Genomic DNA, 20,878 nt, shown 5'->3' with positions numbered 1-20,878 from the left:
AGTTAGGAAATGCAGATAAGAGTTATGCACCAATAAGGGTTGGGGCTGTTTCGATTATATATTGGGGTAGAAAAACTACCTCCAAATGTAGTGGCTTGAAACCACCCTTTTATTATTTCTCAAGATCCTGAAAGTGAAAGTTGCTCAGTCATGTCTGACTCTTTGTGACCCCATGGATTATACAGTCCATGGAATTCTCCAGGCCAGAATACTGGAGTGGGTAGCTGTTCCCTTCTCCAGGGGATCTTCTGAACCTCAGGATCGAACTCAGGTCTCCCGCATTGCAGGCGGATTCTTTACCAGCTGAGTCACCAGGGAAGCCTCAAGATCCTGAGGGTTAGCCATTTGTTCTCAGCCACCCAGGAGCACTGGCAATGGACACATACTGATGCCACCATCCAACCAAGGAAGGAAAATGCTCCCCGGGGCAAAAGTGAACAAAAGCAGCTTGCAGCATGAAAGCAATTGCTCAATCCTGCTAACAGCCCAGGAGGAAGTCCAAAAGGAGAAATGCGAGGCTGTCTGGTGGCCGGCCCCTCAGTGGGACTTACACAGGTCCAGCAGAGGAGAAGGGAAGGTTTGGCTGCTTTCTCGACAGGCTGGAGTTGACCTCCCACAGAACTTGGCATCCAGTGCTAATCAGAGGCTGGTGGCAGATGGGCGCTGGCTGTCTGAGGCTGTGCAGTAACCCAGGAAACTGGGAAGAGAGAGAATAGGGGTCAGTTACCAAATCCACTGGAGCTTCCCAGATGGTGCTAGTGGTAAAGAAACTGCCTGCCCATGCAGGAGATGCAGGAGATGTGGGTTCGATCCCTGGGTTGGGAAAATCCCCTGGAGGAGGGCATGGTAATCCACTCCAGTATTCTTGCCTGGAGAATCCCATGGACAGAGGAGCCTGGTGGGCTACAGTCTATAGGGTCGCAAAGAGTCAGACACTACTGAAGTGACCTAGCACACATGCACCAAATCCACTATGGATGTTGTTTCCTAAAGTCACAAAAGCGTCTTAAGAAAGTCTCTAATTTAGGCAGCAAAACAGTCTGAAGGTGATAGAGGAACATGATGGCTGGGATCCACTTATTCATTCATTCAGCAAGTACTTATCTGGGAGTTTACATGTTCCAGGCACCATCCTAGGCTGCAAGAACAAAATTATGTATAATATGATTTGGAATAGGAAGGGTTTCCCAGGTGGCGCAGTGGTAAAGCATCTGCCTGTCAATGCAGAGACGCTGGTTCCATCCCTGGGTTGTGAAGATCCCCTGGAAAAGGAGATGGCAACCTACATCAGTAATTTTGCCTGGAAAAATCCCACAGACAGAGGAGCCTGATGGGCTACAGTCCAGGGGGTCACAAAGAGGCAGACAGGAGGGAGCACACACACACGTTGGAATAAGAAAGAAAACAAAGCTCAAGGGCAAAGGCGTGATGGTCACCACATGTTTCCAGGGTCAGGGAAGGCAGCAGGGATAAGATGACGGGAGAAGAAATCGGCAGAAGGGTGAACACCGAGAGGCTCTGCCAGGAAGGGGCTGCAGGAGAGCAAACCAGGGGACAGTGGAGCCAAGGCGGGGACAGGGCTGGATGTTGCAGGAAGGTCCACGGCACCTGCAGGGCAGGGATGCTGGGCATGCAGGAGAGGCAGGACTAGGGGTCAAGAGGCAGGCCTCTGTCTTCCAGGGGCCCTCCAGAACAGGCGCCAGACTTCAAAAGTGGCAGTTGGTTCCCCAAACACGAAAAATTCAAGGGCAGAATTGAGTGGAGCCATTGGGCCCTTGGATTCCATCCTAAGTATGTTGGAAAGCCTCCATGAGCTTTTGAGTGGGAAGGACCAACCTGACCTGCTTACATTCTCCTCACCAGGGCCACGTGACACGTAGGATCTTAACTCCCTGGGTATCAAACCTGCACCTCCTGCGTCAGCAGCACCTGCCAGGCTCCTCTGTCCATGGGACTCTCCAGGCAAGAATACTGGAGGGAGTTACCATGCCCTTCTCCAGGGGAATCCTCCCAACCCAGGGATCAAACCTGTGTCTCTTATGTGTCCTGCATTGGCAGGTGGGCTCTCTCTTATTAGTGCAATAAAATAAACAGAATTTTATTCCCTGGAAGTCCTGTTGGGGCAGGCATGGCATGTGCCTAGAAGATACAGAGTGACCATTGGCAAAGATACACTCAGGTGAAAAGTGTATTGGAAGAGGGTGAATTCTGTTACCAGGATGGTGGGGATGGGTGGGGGTAGAGGGGGTGGGTTTGGGGAAACATGAGTAGGGCCTGGTGCTGGCTTTGTGCCGAGTGACTGTGTGTGATGAAGCGAGGAGCCAGAGAGGGGGACAGGAAAGGAAGGGAGCAAAAATTAAAACCGGTAATAGATGTTGGCCGCATAGCCTAATGGATAACGTGTCCCTTCGGGGTCGTTTGTTTGGGCTTTTTTGGTGGCTTAGGTGGTAAAGTATCCGCCTGTGGAGTGGGAGACCTGGGTTTGATCCCTGGGTTGGGAAGACCCCCTGGAGAAGGGCCTGGCAACCCACTCCAGCATGCTTACCTGGAGAATCCCCATGGATGGAGGAGCCTGGCGGGCTACAGTCCATGGGGTCACAGAGTTGGACACGACTCAGGGACTGAGCACACAGTAGATGTTACTGAGAAGCGGTTGGTGGAGAGTCTGGGCTGCGTATGATTGAGGGTGATGTGTGCGGTGCTGACTCAGAGGCCATGAAGCCACACTGGTGTGGTGGCCTGAAAGCAGGAGACACGCAGGGGGTGACCGAGAGCAGTTGCACCCCAGGGGGCATGGCGAGGCCTCTCGAGCAGCAGCAAACCCCTCTGCCCCCTCTCTGCGACGCTAGCTCAGAGCAAGCAGATTAGCAGTGGAGGAGACCAGAAGAAGCCGGCAGGGGCAGGAGAGCAGCCAGCTGGCTCGGGCCACGCTGGGCACAGGAGATGGAACGAAGCTCGTGTCTCAATCTAGGCTGGCCCCCGCAACACTGCTGGCCTGGTCCCTGCTACAGCACCGCAGGATTTTACACCTGAAGGCCACGAGCTGCCTCGCTTCTTCCCTGGGACAAAGGGCCCAGGAGTCCAGCTTTATGGATGCGCGGCCAAGAACCTGAAAATGCAGGCGAGTCCCTGCTTTACGAAAGCAAGTAAAACCTTGCCCTGATCACCCTCCATCGCTTTAAATGGATCCACCGTTAAATCAGGAGGAATCAAGCGAGCTAATAAATGGTCTTGCTGCTCTCCCCGAGTGTTAACACAATATAATACTTCCTGTCTCCTCATTTGGACTCAAGCAGCTGCCATGTGCCAGGGAAACAAGGGTCATAAAAAGGGATGAAGGAGCATGAAATTGGCCCTGACCTTAGCCTCCAGGCAATGTGGGAAGCAGATCCAGCTGCCACAGCTGCACCCCTTTCCTTCCCATTAGTGGGAGGAGATGACGGAGGCCAAGTCCACCCAGGGGAGATTCTAGAACATTCTGGCATTCCAGCGACTGGGAACCTGGATGGGGTCCCATCCTGGTGACTATGAACTCATCATTCCACACGCTTCCTGGAAGGCTTTTTCCAGGAAGAAGAACTGCTAGTCTCCTGATCTCCATCCTGTCTGCATACTAACGTGTATGCCCATCAAGGCAGGACTCACCAGGTGAAAGAAGCGGAGTTCCTCCCTGGCTGTTTTAGTCTGGGCTCTGCACCCAAGTGAGACTAGACGGGCGTCCGCTCTCTCTGGGCCTTGGTTTCCTCACCTGCAAAATGGGCAGCTGCCCTCTCAACCTCGCAGGAATACCGTAAGGCTCACAGGAGATGACAGATGTGAAAATGGTTAGCAAAAAAATAAGGGCAAGGGCTTCCCTCATGGTCCAGTAATCAAGAATCCGCCTTGCAATACAGGGGACATGGATTCAATCCCTGGTGTGGGAAGATCCCACATCAGCTCAGTTCAGTCACTCAGTTGTGTCCGACTCTCTGTGACCGCATGAACCGCAGCACACCAGGCCTCGCTGTCCATCACCAACTCCCAGAGCTTGCTCAGACTCATGTCCATTGAGTCGGTGATGCCATCCAACCATCTCCTACTTCTCCTCCCGCCCTCAGTCTTTCCCAGCATCAGGGTCTTTTCCAATGAGCCCCACATGCCATGGGGCAAACAAGCCTGTGGGCCGCAACAAGAGAAGCCATCACAATGAGACACCTGCACGCGGCAACCAGAGAGCCGCTCCTGCTCGCTGCAACCAGAGAAAGCCCATGTGCGGCAAGGAACACCCAACACAGCCAAAGCATTTATTAAAATAAATTAAATTAAAAAAAAAAGAGCAAGAGGGTCCATGGGCAGGTCACACAGCCATCCCAGTGGTGAGAACCGGCCAGGCGGCTGCCCCGGCAAGACATCTGCCCGCACACTTCAGCAGCTCAGAGCTCGCTCTGTCCCCTCCACCAGTCCCTGTGGGGCAACCCTGGGTTGTGACATCTCTGAAAACATGTTTTGGACTAACTGACAGGCCAGAGGAAGGCAGCGTGCCGGTGTCTCAATCCTTCCACGAACTGCTTTTGAAGACGGAAGACGGCAGAGAGAGGGTGCGTATCACCGTGGCTGTGGCTGGCGGTTGTCCCCCTCTGCCCCTCTTCCCCCTGCCCGCCGCCCTCTCGGCTTGTCTTTCCACCCTGTCCCCATTCTTCATTCCACCCCCTGGGGCTGGCCGGCCCCCTGCCCTCCTGTCTCCTCTGCACAACCAGCCCTCTAGGTCCCCCTGCTTACCAAACTCTCCTCCAAGAGGCCTCAACCATGAGCAACTGCTCCCTCTTCGAAACTCTTAACGCCTCGCCATCCTCCGAGCCCTGATTCTCAGACCAGCAGAATCGGTACCACCTGTGCACTGACTGCGCTAAAGCATCTCAGCATCTCGGGCTCCACTGGCTCCCTGCTCCAGGCTCTGTAAGTCAAGTTAGCTGCTCAGTCGTGTCCGACTCTTTGCAACCCCCTGGACTGTAGCCCACCGGGCTCCTCTGTCCATAGAATTTTCCAGGCAAAAATACCAGAGTGTGTTGCCATTTCATTCTCCAGGGGAATTTTTCTGACCCAGGGATTGAACCCAGGCCTCCAGCATTGCAGGCAGACACTTTACCATCTGAGCCACCAGGGAACCTGGTGGCTCCGTGTGCTCTGGACCATAGCAGCTCTGATGCCCTCCCAGCTCAGCCATATCCCATAACCTGACACGGCTAGTCAGAGGTTCAGATGTGTCTGCCCCGTGCCCTCAAGTTGATTAGAAGTTACTAGAAGGCAGTGAGCCCACTCGTTCATTCAAGTGTTTATGGAGCACCTAATAGGGAGGGGTCAGCCCTGCTCAAGGCACGGGGCACAGAGGAGAACACCACTCCCGTGGAGCCTCTGAACTAGAGGGGGAGCAAACGCACATGTGCGTTGTTCGTGGGCAAGGACTTCCCTGGTGGTGCAGTGGTTAAGAATCTGCCTGCCAGTGCAGGGGACATGGGTTTGATCCCTGATCCAGGAAGATCCCACTTGCCGAAGGTCAACCAAGCCTGCAAGGTGCAGCTACTGAGTCCGTGTGCCCAGAGCCCATGCTCTGCAACAAGAGAAGCCACCGCAATGAGAAGCCCTTGCATTGCAACTTGAGAGGAGCCCCTGCTTGCCACAACTAGAGAAAGCTCATGTGCGGCAGTGAAGACCCAGAGCAACCAGAAATAAATGAATAAAAACTCCATATCCGTGGTCCAGAGAAAGCACTCGCCTAAAGCAAACACGTCTGGAACACCACCGCAGTCTGATCTGGAACACCATCGCAGTCTGAATGAAAGCCGTAAAGTAAGGCCTTCCAAGGTACCTGGCATATGGCGAAAGCTCAATAATATTAGCTACTGTTATCATTTTGCCTGATGCATGCTAAGTTGCTTCAGCCATGTCTGACTCTTTGCAACACCATGGACTCTAGCCCACCAGGCTTCTCTGTCCACGGGATTCTCCAGGCAAGAATGCTGGAGTGGGTTGCCATGTCCTCCTCCAGGGGATCTTCCTGACCCAGGAATCAAACACGCGTCTCCTATGTCTGTTGCATTGGCAGATGGGTTTTTTTACCACTAGCGCCACCTGGGAAGCCCCCCCATTATGATTTTACTAAGCAGCTACTATGTGCCAGACTCTGGGCATGGCACCTTCCTCATATTTTCTCCTAACTTTTATAACAGCCCTAGGAGATAAACACTGTTATTCCCATTTTACTGATGAGGAAACTGAGGCTCAAATAAGTCCTCCTGAGGCTACAGGCTAGCTGCTATCCACCAGCCAGGCATCAGGACTCTGTCAGACATAAACAGGCTGAGGCTTTGAGCGGAAAAGCCTTAGACTATTTCAGAGGAGGAGATTTGCATGCTCAACGCGGATGTCTTCACCGGAGTAAACATTTCCAGGTCAGAGCGCCTTCGGGAGAGGAAGGAGGTGGCCCCCCAGCTCCAGTCTCCTTAACTGCACCCTGGGAAGTCTGCACACTGCCTTTCTTTCTCCCCTCCTGGTGGTCTAATCTGGAGTCAGATCCAGCCGCTGGCTCTCGCAGATGGGGAAGGACTGCCAGCCAACAGGAAAACAACAGGTGAGCCTCCAAACAGTCCCCTTCTGTGCCTTGGGCAGGGTGTCTGCCCGGGCGACTGCAGGGCCCCGCTGACTTCTAGAACCTTCTGTCTCTGCAGGTGTTTTAGGAACTTGGCCTCAGCGCTTCAGTGACCCATATTTTATTACCTTTCAGGTTTCTATAATTCATCATTCAGTCCCTTCTGAAAACCTAGAATGAGAGTTTAGCAGCTCAGAGCCCCGGCCTCTCTCCATTCTCTCCCCAAACACATCAGCTTGTTTGTTCCCTTTCATCCGGGCTCTTCCTGTCGCATTCTGCCTGTTCAATGGGGAAAGAGTGAAACCGGATGGCTGGACCCAGTGCGGGGAAATGACTTCAGAGCCACCTTTGTTTCCCTCATTCCTTTGAGCACACTTGGCCCCCGCGTCTCTATGAAAGGGCTTGTTTGAACCATTTGGAACATCTCGCGAGTGGGAGATGCTGTGGCCAGAATCGCTCACATCTTTTCAGGCTGCCTGAGACTGGGTGAAACTGCCAAATTTTTGCAACAAAACTAACCATGACATTGGACATTGTGTTATAAATTAGCCACAGCCTTCCAAGCAAATTGTCTCTTTTCATTGTGTCAGTGTAAGCCTTTGAAACGTTTGGCTCCAGCTACTGACTTCGGAGAGACTCAGAGAATATTTTTGTTCGGCCCCAAACCAGCCCTTCAGACACTAAGCTGCATGGGCTAATATATGTATCTTAGTTGACAGCTCTTCTTACCACACTTACTCAGAAGATTCCTGTTGGTTATATTTCATTTCTCTGCCTAAAATTCGGTTAATGGGCTTCTCAGTTTTGATGTAGCAGGAACCATCTCCATTTGTCTTTGAAACAAAAAGATGTACTTCTCTTTTCTTAGGCTTTTCACAATGATTATTGGAAGTTTCTTTGAAGGAGGAGTTCTTTTCAGAACTCCAGTGAGAGTTATTAAAATGTGTTACTATGTTGCTCTAGGTGACATATAGAATTTCAGCATTCAGTACTCACAGAAGCAATGAAAATGTCTATTTCTGTTAAATCACTCTGTGTTTTTTTTAAAAAAGAAAACATCTATGCATCCACTTGAGCTCTGTCACCAACAGCCAGATCAAGTGTTTGTTATTAAAAGGAAATCTGAAAAAGAAAAACTCAAATGCTATCTCATTTCTTTTCTTACTTTTCGTTTAACTTTTTTCCACAGAGAAGATGGCAGGGGACACATTTGGACTTAAAAAGTAATTTTGAAGTAGTAAACTTCATTAAAATTGAGTTGAGATGACAGTTACCAGAAATAGAATAAACCTTCTTACAATATGTGCAAAACACACCCGTTACATTGATGATCCATTTTTATTGGAGTAGAGTTGATTTTCAACATTGTGTTAGCTTCTGCTGTGCAGCAACGGGATTCAGCGTTAGATCTGTAATGTTTTAACCACAACAGAGACCAGGCACTGCTGCCTGCGCCCCTCCTCCCTGGAAGGGGGACACTTGTGACCGTCGCAGAGCGTTCAAGCAACACTGTATGTATGGGCTTCCCTGGTGGCTCAGTGGGTAAAGAATCTGCCTGCAATGCAGAAGACCAGGTTGGATCCCTGGGTGGGGAAGATCCCCTGGAGAAGGGAATGGCTCCAGTATTCTGGCCTGGGGAATCCCATGGACAGAGGAACCTGGCAGGCTACAGTCCATGTGGTTGCAAGGAGTCAGACATGATTGAGCGATTAACACACACACACACACACACACACACACACACTAACAACGTATCAGGTCATAACAACTGGATCAACTTGCACTCCCTTTTAAAACTGAACAAAATGCCTATTCTTTCTTATTTTCCCAGTAGGAATCTGTATTTAATCAGAACTGTTGCTAAGCATGACTTAGAGTCTATTGAGATGGTCCCCAGCTGAGAGGTATCCACACGTGTCCAGGGATCTCTGTTTTACCAAGAAAACCTGCCAAGGGTCAGCCGCCTCCTCCCTGTCTTCTCTCTCTGCTTCTCTCCTCCATGCCCCCTGCCTTCTGCAGCTCCTTCCCTGTCTCCTGTGTTCTGGGCGGAGATCTGCATGGACAGGATGGGGAGGCTAATAACAGGGCAAACAGAGACGCGCTGGCCACTTCTCACAGGGCCACAGCATACACGTCAACACCTCTTGGGTAATGGAAGCTTTCCAGAGAATTCTGCCCTTCTTAGGAGAAAGCAGCACTTTAAAGTGAACCCTGGTCTCATTACACGTCAAGCTCCAGCCAGTTTCAACAGCACGTTTCAGCAAAGATGACTTTTTACACTTAGCTAGCCTTCTTCAAGAAGGCACTGTCTCCAGGGAAGTCAGGGGGACTTCGCAGCCTGTCTGTGCTTACAGAGGTGGTGGGTGGTACCACACACCCATTGAGGCTTTGGGGTCCCATCGTCTGCCACTGCAAAAATTTTAGCTTCTCCACCCAAAGCAAGGGTGGAAGGCAGGTTTGGGGGAACAGGCAGGGGATGTTTTAAGTTTCTATGCAAGAAAAATGAAGCCTGCCACACGTATCTACTTGGGGTGAAAGGAGTCACACACACACACACACACAAACACACACCCTTTAGGCAAAGACAAGAGTCGTTGTTATGGCGGACGTAAGTTGCTCCCCAAGCATGGCCTGAATGTGGTAGGCCACTGCAGCTGGCTCCCCTGGAGCCAGCCCACGGGGCTCCTGCCAGGGGCTACAATGGCCTGCTGGCCCTTGCCAGCTGTCACACTCTGCATGCCGCTGGAGCTCTGCTCCAGCAGAAGGGGCATCCAAGTAACCAGCTTCAACAGGCACCAAGTCCTGTGCCCATGCTAGGCCTGCACAGCTACCCGGAGCCCTCTCCTAGGGCTCGGGCAAGAGCACTTTAATATGCACTGACCAGCAGGTCCTACTGACGGTGTCCCGGGTAGAAGAAGGGATCCCTCCTTCCTCAGGACAGAGATCTGGGGAGGTTCAGGGCTCCAGCAGTCATGTACGGATGTGAGAGATGGACCATAAAGAAAGCTGAGGGCTGAAGAATCGATGCTTCCGAATTATGGTGCTGGAGAAGACCCTTGAGAGTCCCTTGGACTACAAGGGGATCCAACCAGTCCCTCCTAAAGGAAACCAACCCTGAATATTTATTGGAAGGGCTGATGCTGAAGCGGAAGCTCCAATACTTTGGCCACCTGATGCAAAGAGCCAACTCACTGGAAAAGACCTGAATGCTGAGAAAGATTGAGGGCAGGAAGAGAAGGGGATGACAGAGGATGAGATGGTTGGATGGCATCACCGACTCGATGGACAGGAGTTTGAGCAAACTCTGGGAGATGGTGAAGGACAGAGAAGCCTGGTGTGCTGTGGGTCATGGGGTCATAGAGCCGGACACAACTTAGCAATTGACCAAAAAAGAGGGGGCGCTAAAGAGAACCATCAGGGACACCTCCAGGGAAGAGGGGCCCTTTGTGGGGAAGAGCAATGTGTGTGTTTCCATCTTTGATCCCTGGGCACCCCTGTCTGTGGAGGGGGAGTTTTTAAGCCACTGTCCTAGGTTGAGCTTCCCAGGTGGCTTAGGTGGTAAAACGTCTGCCTACAATGCAGGAGACCTGGGTTTGATCCCTGGGTTGGGAAGATCCCCTGGAGAAGGGCATGGTAACCCACTTCAGTATTCTTGCCTGGAAAATCCCATGGATGGAGGAGCCTGGTAGGCAAAGAGTTGGACACGACTAAGCGACTTCACTTTCACTTTCCTTGGTTGAGCTTCTGTCTTTCTCATCCACTTTCTCTTTCTGCTGGCAGGTGAAAGCCCCAGGGTCCACACCTAGGATGTGGGCAGAGGAGGAAGCCAGAGGGTCCTCGGCTACAGGACAGTGGGGTCCTCAGGGTGAGGGCAAGCTTTGCTAGAGGAGGGCCATGTAGGTGGGATCCCAGGAGCCCTCTCTTCTAGGACAAGCCCGAACCCATCAACTCCACCATACTGGCTTGGCCCAGGCTGTCTCCTCCAGCCTTTCACCCCGTCCCCAACCCTCCTCATCATGGCCCCCTCCCCAGCTTCCTGGAGGCCTGGTCCAGCTGGAGGGAATTCTGGAAGCTGGTCACCGATGGGGCAGCTCTGCCTGTCCTGTCTGAAGGTTAATCCTCAACCCCAGAAACTCATCACCCTCTGGGAGCCTTAGTTTCACCATCCGCAGCAGGGATTTTAAAAATGCTCAGCTCTTAGGGTTCCCCTGAGAGTCAAATGCAAGTGTCTGTGAAAATGCTTTGAGAAACAGGATGCCTTAACACAAGGGCAAATGATTACACACACACTTACCTGCTTGAGGGGTCTTTGTAGGATCCCCTAGCACACTTGAGGGACTTACTTAGGGAGAGAGGAAGAGGCCTCAGAAAGGATCTGAGTCCCCTGCAGAATTATATGGACAAGAAGGAGAGGGATCAAGGAAATCACCTTGAAAGTTTCAAGCGGGTCAGTTCAGTTCAGTTCAGTCACTCAGTCATGTCCCACTCTTTGCGACCCCATGGACTGCAGCATGCCAGGCCTCCCTGTCTATCACCAACTCCCGGAGTTTACTTTTAAGGTGATTTCCTTGATCTCTCTCCCTCTTGTCCATACAATTCTGCAGGGGACTCAGATCCTTCCTGAGGCCTCTTCCTCTCTCCCTAAGTGAGTCCCTCTAGTGTGCTAGGGGATCCTACCAAGACCCTTGACTCTCTGTGAAGCCTAGGGGAAACTCTTGGATTAAAGCTCCATTTTCCAATGGAGTTTTCACACATTTCAAGGAGGAACCTGTGAGCTAGTGGAGATTTCAAACCAAATACTCAGACACCCCCAGGACACACTGTCGTTGCAAAGCTCTGGGAGGATAAAGAAATGAACAAGTGGTTCCCACCCTCAAAACAATCACAAGTAAATGCAGGGATAACCTACACATAACACAATCTAGGCTACAGGGAAAAGCTGCCAATGGTTTGCCAAGACTGATGAGGGGAAGAAGATGAGAAATCACCAAGACTTTGAGAAGAAAGTAAATTGGAGCTGAACCCAAGGCCTGGACAGGATGTTACGCAAAACTGGAGGTCAGACTCTTGAGAGTCCCTTGTTTTGCAAGGAGATCCAACCAGTCAATCCTAAAGGGAATCAGTCCTGAACATTCATTGGAAGGACTGATGCTGGGGCTGAAGCTCCAAAACATTGGCCATCTGATGTGAAGAACTGACTCATTGGAAAAGACCCTGATGCTGGGAAAGATTGAGGGCAGGAGGAGAAGGGGACAACAGAGGATGAGATGGTTGGATGGCATCACTGACTCGACAGACATTAGTTTGAATAAGCTCTGGGAGCTGGTGATGGACAGGGAAGCCTGGCGTGCTGCAGTCCATGGGACTGCAAAGAGTGGAACACAACTGAGCAACTGAACTGTACTGAACTGGAGGTCAGAAGCAAAGATCAAAGTGGGATATGGGGACTGACATATACACTACTGATACTATGTATAAAATAGAGAACTGATGGGAATATATTGTGTGGTGCAGGGCACTCTACTTCATGCACTGTTGTGACCTAAACGGGAGGGAAATCCAAAAGGGAGGGGATATATTCAGGTGTGGCAGATTCATTTTGCTGTACAGTAGAAACTGACACAACATTGTAGAGCAACTATACTGTGATAAAAATTAACAACAATAAAAAAGAAGCCAAAGGTCAGAGGGAGCCTACGGGGAGAATGTTAATGGAAGAAAACGGAACAAAACAGCCCTGAAATCAGCAAGCACAGCCAATGGACCACGAGAGCTGAAATCAGTCCCTGCAATGATAGGTCCTTCAACAGCATCCTTCTTCTTACACGAAAGGGGACCACGGGGGAGAAGCTCATTTTCTCGAAGTTAGCGTCAACATCAGTGCTGTCCAGTAGACCTCTCTGTGATGATGCAGTGTTCTCTGTGCTGTCCAACAGATGGCCATGACAGCCACGACTAAGCACTTGAGGCAATGCTAGTGCAACCAAGCAACTGAATTCTAGCTTCATCTTAGTTTAGCAAATTAAATTGTAACAGGCACAGGTGCTGGCGGCTACCATAGTGGATAGTGAAGGTTTAGATACCAAAAGGTACTCAGCCTATGCTACTCTCCCGTGGGATGATGACAAGCTGCAGTAGTATCCCCTGGTGCTGGGGAAGAAAACACTCACAGCCACCAAGCGATGCTCTTTCATTTAGGGAAGAGAAAGGTTCAGTTCTACCCTGAACAGATACGAGTGTGTGGGTGAGTTGCTGTTTTGTTATTTTGGCTGGCTTTTTTTTTTTTTTTTCCGATAAAAGGCAGATTTCTGTGTTTTTGTTTAACCAAGAATCGAGTCACTGATAAAGTGAATACGTGTCCCTTTGGGGTAGGAAAGAAGCTCCTTAGTCCCTAAAGCCCTTTTTAATCAGAAAGAGAAGAGAGAAAGAGGCTGGAAGTAAACATTCTAATGCTACTGGTCCTTGAGCCCAGAAATTTGGTTCTCAAAGCCTTGAAGAAAATCACATATTTATAAAACACCTGTTTCAACCATTCTCATAGCAGCTTTATTTGCAATGGCCAAAAACATGGAAGCAATGGAAATGTCCATCTACAGAGAACTGGATAAACAAAACATGGTATATACATACAATGGACTGTTACCCAGCCTTAAAAAGAAAGGAAATCCTGACACTAAAGCTGGGATGAACAGCGAAGACATTATACTACTGAAACAAGGGTCATTAGAAAATAAACACGGTGTGATCCCCTGTAGGAGGTACCTAGAGTAGCCGGATTCATAGAGGAATAATGGTTGCCAGGAGTTGCAGGGAGGATGGGGGACTGCTTAGTACATACAGAATTCCAGCTTTTAAAGACAAAGAGTTCTGCGGATTTGGGTGCACAGCAATGTGCCTGCATGCAACTGTACGGTTACATATGGTTAAGACGCTAGATTAGATGTTATGTGTATTTGACCACAATTTAAAACAAACCATTGTGTATCCTGAATATTCATTAGAAGGACTGATGATGAAGCTGAAGCTCCAGTACTTTGGCCACCTGATGCAAAGACCCGACTCATTAGAAAAGCTCCTGATTCTGGGAAAGATGGAAGGTCGGAGGAGAAGGGGACGACAGAGGATGAGATGGTGGGATGGCATCATTGACTCAACGGACATGAGTTTGAGCAAGCTCCGGGAGATGGTGATGGACAGGGAAGCCTGGCGTGCTGCAGTCCATGGGGTCGCAAAGAGTCGGACACGACTGAGCGAGTGAACAACAAACAACAATATGCATACGTATACAAAAAAAAGCAGAGACAGAGAGACAGGAGCTTTAGCCCCACCATCCCAACACCAGTCCTCCAAGAGCCCCACTCCACCCGAAAACGCGCGTCCCTGCCTCCCTCCATCCCGCGGTTGGGGCGGGGGTAGGCGGGTAGCGGGTGGAGTGTCCTGTGATTTTCCGTCTTGTGCTCACAATAATCTCCTTAAGCCGCGCCAGCGGTACCTCGGCGCCCGCCCGGGGTGAGCGGGCGGCCAATGAGCACGCGCCGGAGCCGCACCTCGCGCCCGCATTGGCTGCGCCCTGCAGCCCGCGACCCCGCAGGTTCCCAAGCCGGGTTTAAAGCGGTCGCGCGCGGGCTCCTGCCTCGCCATCCGCTCCCCGCGCGCAGGTCTGCGGGGCGGGGCGGCCTGCCGACAGGCCCACCCCGGGGCGTTCCTGAAGGGCGCCTCGGCCGCCCCCAGCGTTCCCCCAGATGTATTATGCGGTTTCCCAGGCGCGCGTGAACGCGGCCCCCGCGAGCATGCTGCGGCCGCCGAGGCCGGGAGACGTGCCGGTCGGGGCCTCCCTCTACGAGCTGGTGGGCTACCGGCAGCCGCCCTCCTCGTCCTCTTCTTCCTCCCCGACGGGGGCCGCGCTCCTCCCCAAGGCTGCGCGCGAGAAGCCGGAGGCGCCCGCCGACACGCCGGGCACGGGACCCGGGACTGGGGCGCACGCGGGCGGCGGGCCCCGGGCCGATGCCAAAGAGGAGCAGCAACAGCAGCTGCGGCGCAAGATCAACAGCAGAGAGAGGAAGCGGATGCACGACCTGAACCTGGCCATGGACGCGCTGCGCGAGGTCATCCTGCCCTACTCGGCGGCGCACTGCCAGGGCGCTCCAGGCCGCAAGCTCTCCAAGATCGCCACGCTGCTGCTAGCCCGCAACTACATCCTGCTGCTGGGCAGCTCGCTTCAGGAGCTGCGCCGCGCGCTCGGCGAGGGCGCGGGGCCTGCCGCGCCGCGCCTGCTGCTGGCCGGCCTGCCGCTGCTCGCCGCCGCGCCCGGCTCGGTGCTGCTGGCGCCCGGCGCCGTGGGGCCGCCCGATGCGCTGCGCCCGGCCAAGTACCTGTCGCTGGCGCTCGAGGAGCCGCCGTGCGGCCAGTTCGCGCTCCCCGGCGGCGGTCCGGGCGGCGGCGCGGGCGGCCCTGGCCTCTGCACCTGCGCCGTCTGCAAGTTCCCGCACCTGGTCCCGGCCGGCCTTGGCTTGGCCGCTGTGCCGGCGCAGTTCTCCAAGTGAGGGCCGGCTCGGGCGCCACCTCGGCCTGGCCTCCCGCCGCCCAAGCCGAGCAGAGCCAGGAGGGCACTGCGGACCTCCTCGCCCAGAGACAGGGACTGCTGGGCGTCCCCTTCCCCGCCCCCATCCCGGGGAAATTAAAGTGACCGGAGCGGATGTTCGACAGAGCGTCGGGGCTCTTTAGGGTTCTGGGTGGCTTCCAGCTGCTTTGCGCTCACGTGCGCGCTCTCACCTTCACCCCGCGCCCATGTCTCACGGTTCCTGGAGTCGTGCGTTTTGCAAGAGCGATGCGGACTTTAGGGCGCCGGGCTAGCCCGGGTGCGGCGGTGGGCCTACACCTGCCGAGCCAGGGAACCAAGGGGCTGCTCTCGGAGGGCGGGGGTCTGGGGGTAGACTTGGAGGTGTTTCCTTCTCTTCAGCCAGAGGTCACAGGCGCCCTTGTTCACCAGCAGCCAGTCCCGATTAGAGGAGGCTGGCTGACCCTTGGGAAGCCGAGAAAGACCACGCTGTCAGTGCAGACGGCCTCGCGCATAACAGACGGACAGACAGACCCTCGGCGGCCAGGCGGTTGGCATCGCGGTACCGCGGGAGGGGCGGTGACAATTCCCAGGTCGATGAGTGTGCTGGATCGGAAAGCCCGCTTTCATACCCCGTCTATGAGAGTGCAGTTTTTTGAGAATCGCAGAACCGGATGTTTTGTCGCGATGATGCGCTCTTAAATCTGAAATCTTCTGAGAAGGGCGGTTTGGACCTCGAGATTCCTCCTTTTGTCTCCTCTTCCCGCGGGGGTAGCGTAGGCAACATTTGAGCTTGCTTAAAAACAACCACCTTTTCCCCGCAGACGGGCTTCCGGGCGTACTCAAAGAAAATAGGTAACAATGCGTTTCGCGGTTTCTGGCTTGGCAGAAGGCAAGATCTCTAATTAACGTTCTGCCTCGTTAAACAGGGAGCGGTACCAGGGACCCCGCTGCGGTGGCCACGGCGGGGTGGCGTCTTCTGCGTGGTCCCTTCGCGTTCGGGGGTCTTGGACCAGCGCGTGGGGCAGGTCTTCTGGCCGCTTCGCGATGGAAAAACTACATTGGTTTGTTATAGACGTTAGCAAATTACTTCATCCAAGATGACTTCATGATCTTTCAGCAGCTTGCTTTGGATTTTAAGGTTTCGGGGTTGTGGATAGCAGCCGAATTTAACTGGCATTTCCTTTTTTTTTTCTCTCTCTAACTTTGTTTCCCTGCGCTGTGAAGAATCAACAAAATAAACATGTAAGGGCCTTACATTTTTTCGTCTGATTTGTTAATAAAAAAGTCCTGATACCCTGATGGATTGAGAACCTCAGGATGAAGGGTAATAATTAAATGATTCTGATCAAAAGGTTTTAAACCTGACTTCCTGGTTTGTAAAAACTAATCCAATGAAGTCAACTGTTGGTCAAGTTGAGGGGCATCTGAAGGGGCAGGCAGGTGAAGGGGTGGATGAGGAGAGAGGGAGGGATCCCAGGAATCAGTTCTTAGCCAAACTTGGTGGGGGTGGGTCTTTTCACACTACAACTTTGGCCTCTGAAAAATGGGTTATGAAATATATTTATGATAAACTTACTTTACATCTCATCATCTTTCTCAGAAATCTACCATTTCTGTCTTAGTGGACAGAAACTCAAAGCTGTGAGCGTTCCCCCCATCATTTAAATCAGGTTGGAGCCGTCTCCTAGGAAATTGTGACCTTGGAAATCATTTTGTTCTAACAGGTGAAGAAAGCTGTTCTGTCTGAAGATGTGATAAAGAAATTGGAATGTGAACTTGCTCACATGTAGTATTTAAATATTCATAGTTACTAATGAAATCCAGCCACATTTAAAGGTAGGGGGACTGTGGGGATGAAGTAGTGTCCCCTTTAACCTGCGGGAAATTAAAGAAAGGCCAGAGAAGGCAATTTACTCAATTTTATCCACACTGGCTAGTCTGAATCATGTATACATTTAGGAAAAATAAGCATTCGCTTTGGGAACACAGATGGGATTGGTGGGAGGGAGTGCCAGCAGGATGGAATTTTTTTCTCTACCATCCTTGATAAGTGTCTGTTTACTCAGGGAGGATGGGCAGGAGAGGATGTGAGGGAAAGTAACTCTATGGTTCCAACCCATTTTGGGGAAGAATATCTCATTCTTCCTGACTCTGCCATCAGAAAAGTCACAGGCTTCTATTATAACTAAATTTGAATTGTAACCTTCTGTGTATTTAATGGCTGTCTTTGCTTACTTTGCATCTTGACGATGGACAGAAAGAAAATGAACAACTAATCAAAACCAGATCAGGTCCCCCTCCCTAAAAAAACATTTCTAGGATATTAGAAATAAACAGTTCCTCCCGTCGTCCCAACTATATCACCTAGATGCCATCCTTACTTTGAAACCATCTCTAAGAGAAGCAGAGAGCCACAGGGCAGAAAGGGGTGTGTGGTCTCCCTCCTGTCTCTTCTTATTAATTGAAGCTTTATAGGGAAAGATAAGAAAGATCACACTACATGTGATTTTTTATTTATCAAAAAATCAAACCCTATCATGGTTTCCAGAACCAAAGATTATGAGTGAATTTCACAAGGATAAGTAGGGCTGTTTTGAGTATCATCAAATTATTTATCTACCTGCATGTAGCATCTTAGTGTGCCAAGGAAGATTAACAGACTCACTTTTAAAAGTTTATTTATTTTTTAATTGAAGGATAATTGCTTTACAGAATTTTGTTGGTTTCTGCCAAACATCAACATGAATCAGCCACAGGTATACATAGGTCAATCCTAAAGGCAGTCAGTCCTGAATATTCTTTGGAAGGGCAAATGCTGAAGCTGAAGCTCTAATACTCTGGCCACCTGATGCGAAGAACTGACTCCTTAGAAAAGACCCTGATGCTGGGAAAGATTGAAGGCAGGAGGCGAAAGGGAAGACAGAGGATGAGATGGTTGGGCATGAGTTTGAGCAAGCTCCAGGAGTTAGTGATGGGTAGGGAGGCCTGGTGTGCTGCAGTCCATGGGGTCACAAAGGGTTGGACATGACTGAGTGACTGAACTGAACTAATACATATGTCCCCTCCCTCTTGAACCTCACTCCCATTTCCCTCCCCTTTCACCCCTCTAGGTTGATACAGAGCCCCTGTTTGAGTTCCCTGAGTCATACAGCAAATCCCCATTGGCTATCTATTTTACATAAGATAAGTAAATTTCCATGTTACTCTCTCCATACATCTCACCTGCTTCTTCCTCCCCGCCCACTCCCCCACCCTCATGTCCATAAGCCTGTTCTCCATGTCAGTGTCTCCATTGAGCAGACTCACATTTTAAAGGAATTTGCATCCTGAAAAACAGCAGCAGCAGGCACTCAGGCGTCCTGAGGAATAAAAGTTAACTATATACAGTGCCCCAAATGCAAAGTTAGACCTCTGCAAAGTTAGACATATGTCTATGGGAGGGCAGTGTATTCTGTAGGCACCATATTTAAGAATGGACATGTATGTTGTAGAGCAAGGAGTTGCTTTTTGAAATCTGCAGGCAGGCTTTTAGCAGAAGGAACAAGTTGAAGCTGGTCTTGGAAGGGCTTGGGAAAGCAAAGAGCGTGTAAGACAGGCTCCTTGAGAAAGATTCACCAGGATTCAGAAGCATGATAGAGAGGAACATGTGGCTTGATGCCCCCAAAAAGGTCACTGCATCCAGTCAACCACCAACTTGTGATCCCAGAGATGAGAGTGAACAGGACCCAAGGGGAAAAGACACAAGGCCCTGAGAAATTATGCTGTTCTATGTGCAGGAGCCCAGCTGAGCAATCAGTAAACAGAGGACATATTCAGTGTGCTGTGGGGTTTCCCCAACCTGTAGTGATGGTCTATTTATAGGTGTTCTCCTCGCAGGGAGACTGGTTATACCAGGCATGAAAATACAACCTTGTAAAATATATAACTTAGAAGGCAAGCGTTCCCATCAAGAAAGAGGCTCCACCCCAAGCATGCAAAGTATTTCACTTTACCAAAGTTCAGATTATCAACAACGGTGCTTCCATGATATGGGTCTAATTAAGAGTCACCCATCTAGTCTTCGGAGAAGGCAATGGCACCCCACTCCAGTACTCTTGCCTGGAAAATCCCATGGACGGAGGAGCCTGTTGGGCTGCAGTCCATGGGGTCGCTAAGAGTCGGACACGACTGAGGGACTTCACTTTCACTTTTCACTTTTCACTTTCATGCACTGGAGAAGGAACTGGCAACCCACTCTATTGTTCTTGCCTGGAGAATCCCAGGGACAGGGAAGCCTGGTGGGCTGCTGTCTATGGGGTTGCACAGAGTCGGACACGACTGAAGCAACTTAGCAGTTTAGCAGCATCTAGTCTTTGCTGACTTCCCAGGAGTGCAGGTGAGGCCAGGTCCAAGCTGGCAGTCAGTAAAGATTCTGCCTGCTAGCTGGACCTCGTAAGCCATAAAGGAAGCCAGCCAGAAGGAGGCTGCCACACAAGGATACATTATGATCTTGCCAAGAACAAGGTGCTGATTAGAAAGAGCTTTTTCTCACCGTGTCACATAACACATCTATTGGGAAAATGCCTTTCTTCCAGGAGGATTTTTTTTCCCCTCTAGCTTCCTACCCCTCCCTTCTGCACACTCACAAATATCAATAAGAAGATTAGCACCTTCCCTGATGTAGGCTCAATAAGCCACAGATTGGAAAATGTCATGTTTTTCTAAAACACAGATTGGCTTTTATCAAGCAGATTTTAGTTTCAGGGAAAAAAAAAAAAAAAAGATTTTAGTTTCAGGGAAACATTGTTTCCAAGCAAAGTGCAGCTTCTCCTACCAAATGCAGGATGTGAACACAAGAGTTAGCAAGTTAATTCTCAAGACCTAAACTGACCTCTTTGTCTATGAAAAGTGAAAGAAAGTAAAGTGAAGTCGCTCAGTCATGTCCGACTCTTTGCGACCCATGGACTGTAGTCTATCAGGCTCCTCCATCCACGGGATTTTCCAGGCAATAGTACTGGGGCGGGTTGCCATTTCCTTCTCCAGGGGATCTTCTTGACCCAGGGTTCGAACCTGGATCTCTCTCATTGTAGACAGACGCTTTACCATCTGAGCCACCAGGGAAGTCCTTTATCTATGGGGATATTGCAAATGACTTCTTCAGGCAGTTTCCATTTTGTCCTTTTTTAAACTAAGCCCAGCATAAAAGCTGAAATGCCTGATCTGAAGTCAAGCCAAGTTCTTTCTGCTGGCCCCGCAGTTAGAAAACTTTCCCTTAGGCCTCCAGCTGAGGGTGACAGGCCAGAGCTCAGACTCTAAGATCGGGACAACCAAGACCTTAAACATTACAGGCTGCCTGAGGCCCGGGAGCAAGGCGACGCCTGGATTGAAAGCTCCTGGGCACTTGGCTTTCCTCGATGGCCACAGAGGACAGCGGGTCATTGAGCCGGGACAAAGGCCACAGGTACCAGATCATCGCTGAGTCCTGCAGAGTGCCAATGGGCAACAGAAACTCGGGGTTATCTGTCCACCCTTCTCCCTACTGAATAAACTCACGAGATATGCCCAAGGCCACACAGGTGGTCAGAGGTGGGGATGCCAGGATCCAGTACCTGCTTTGCAGAGACAAAAACTTCTTCCTCAGTTTGTCCCAGTGGGCCTGAAGTCCCCTGGAAACAGGAGTCCTGGTGGGGAGTGAGCTCATCCTTCTTGCCCCT

The 20,878-nt window shown here is 51.1% G+C and overlaps 1 protein-coding gene across 1 annotated transcript; it reads left to right on the top strand.

Annotated features, from left to right (window-relative positions):
• The first annotated feature begins 14,241 nt into the window (after window positions 1-14,241).
• OLIG1 (oligodendrocyte transcription factor 1) lies at window positions 14,242-16,439 on the top strand. Its single transcript, XM_070785631.1, has one exon. It carries the CDS (start codon window positions 14,368-14,370, stop codon window positions 15,166-15,168), a length of 801 nt encoding a protein of 266 aa, XP_070641732.1. The 5' UTR covers window positions 14,242-14,367; the 3' UTR covers window positions 15,169-16,439.
• The last annotated feature ends 4,439 nt before the right edge of the window (window positions 16,440-20,878 follow it).

The sequence above is a fragment of the Bos indicus genome, chromosome 1 (genome assembly GCF_029378745.1).
Source record: "Bos indicus isolate NIAB-ARS_2022 breed Sahiwal x Tharparkar chromosome 1, NIAB-ARS_B.indTharparkar_mat_pri_1.0, whole genome shotgun sequence".
In the NCBI taxonomy this organism is placed as follows: domain Eukaryota; kingdom Metazoa; phylum Chordata; class Mammalia; order Artiodactyla; family Bovidae; genus Bos; species Bos indicus.
Note: the sequence above shows the minus strand (reverse complement) of the source record. Positions and strands in the feature narration are given on the sequence as shown.

Coding starts and splice junctions, on each gene's coding strand:
- OLIG1 (XM_070785631.1), top strand. CDS start 14,368: ATGTATTATGCGGTTTCCCAGGCGCGCGTGAACGCGGCCCCCGCGAGC.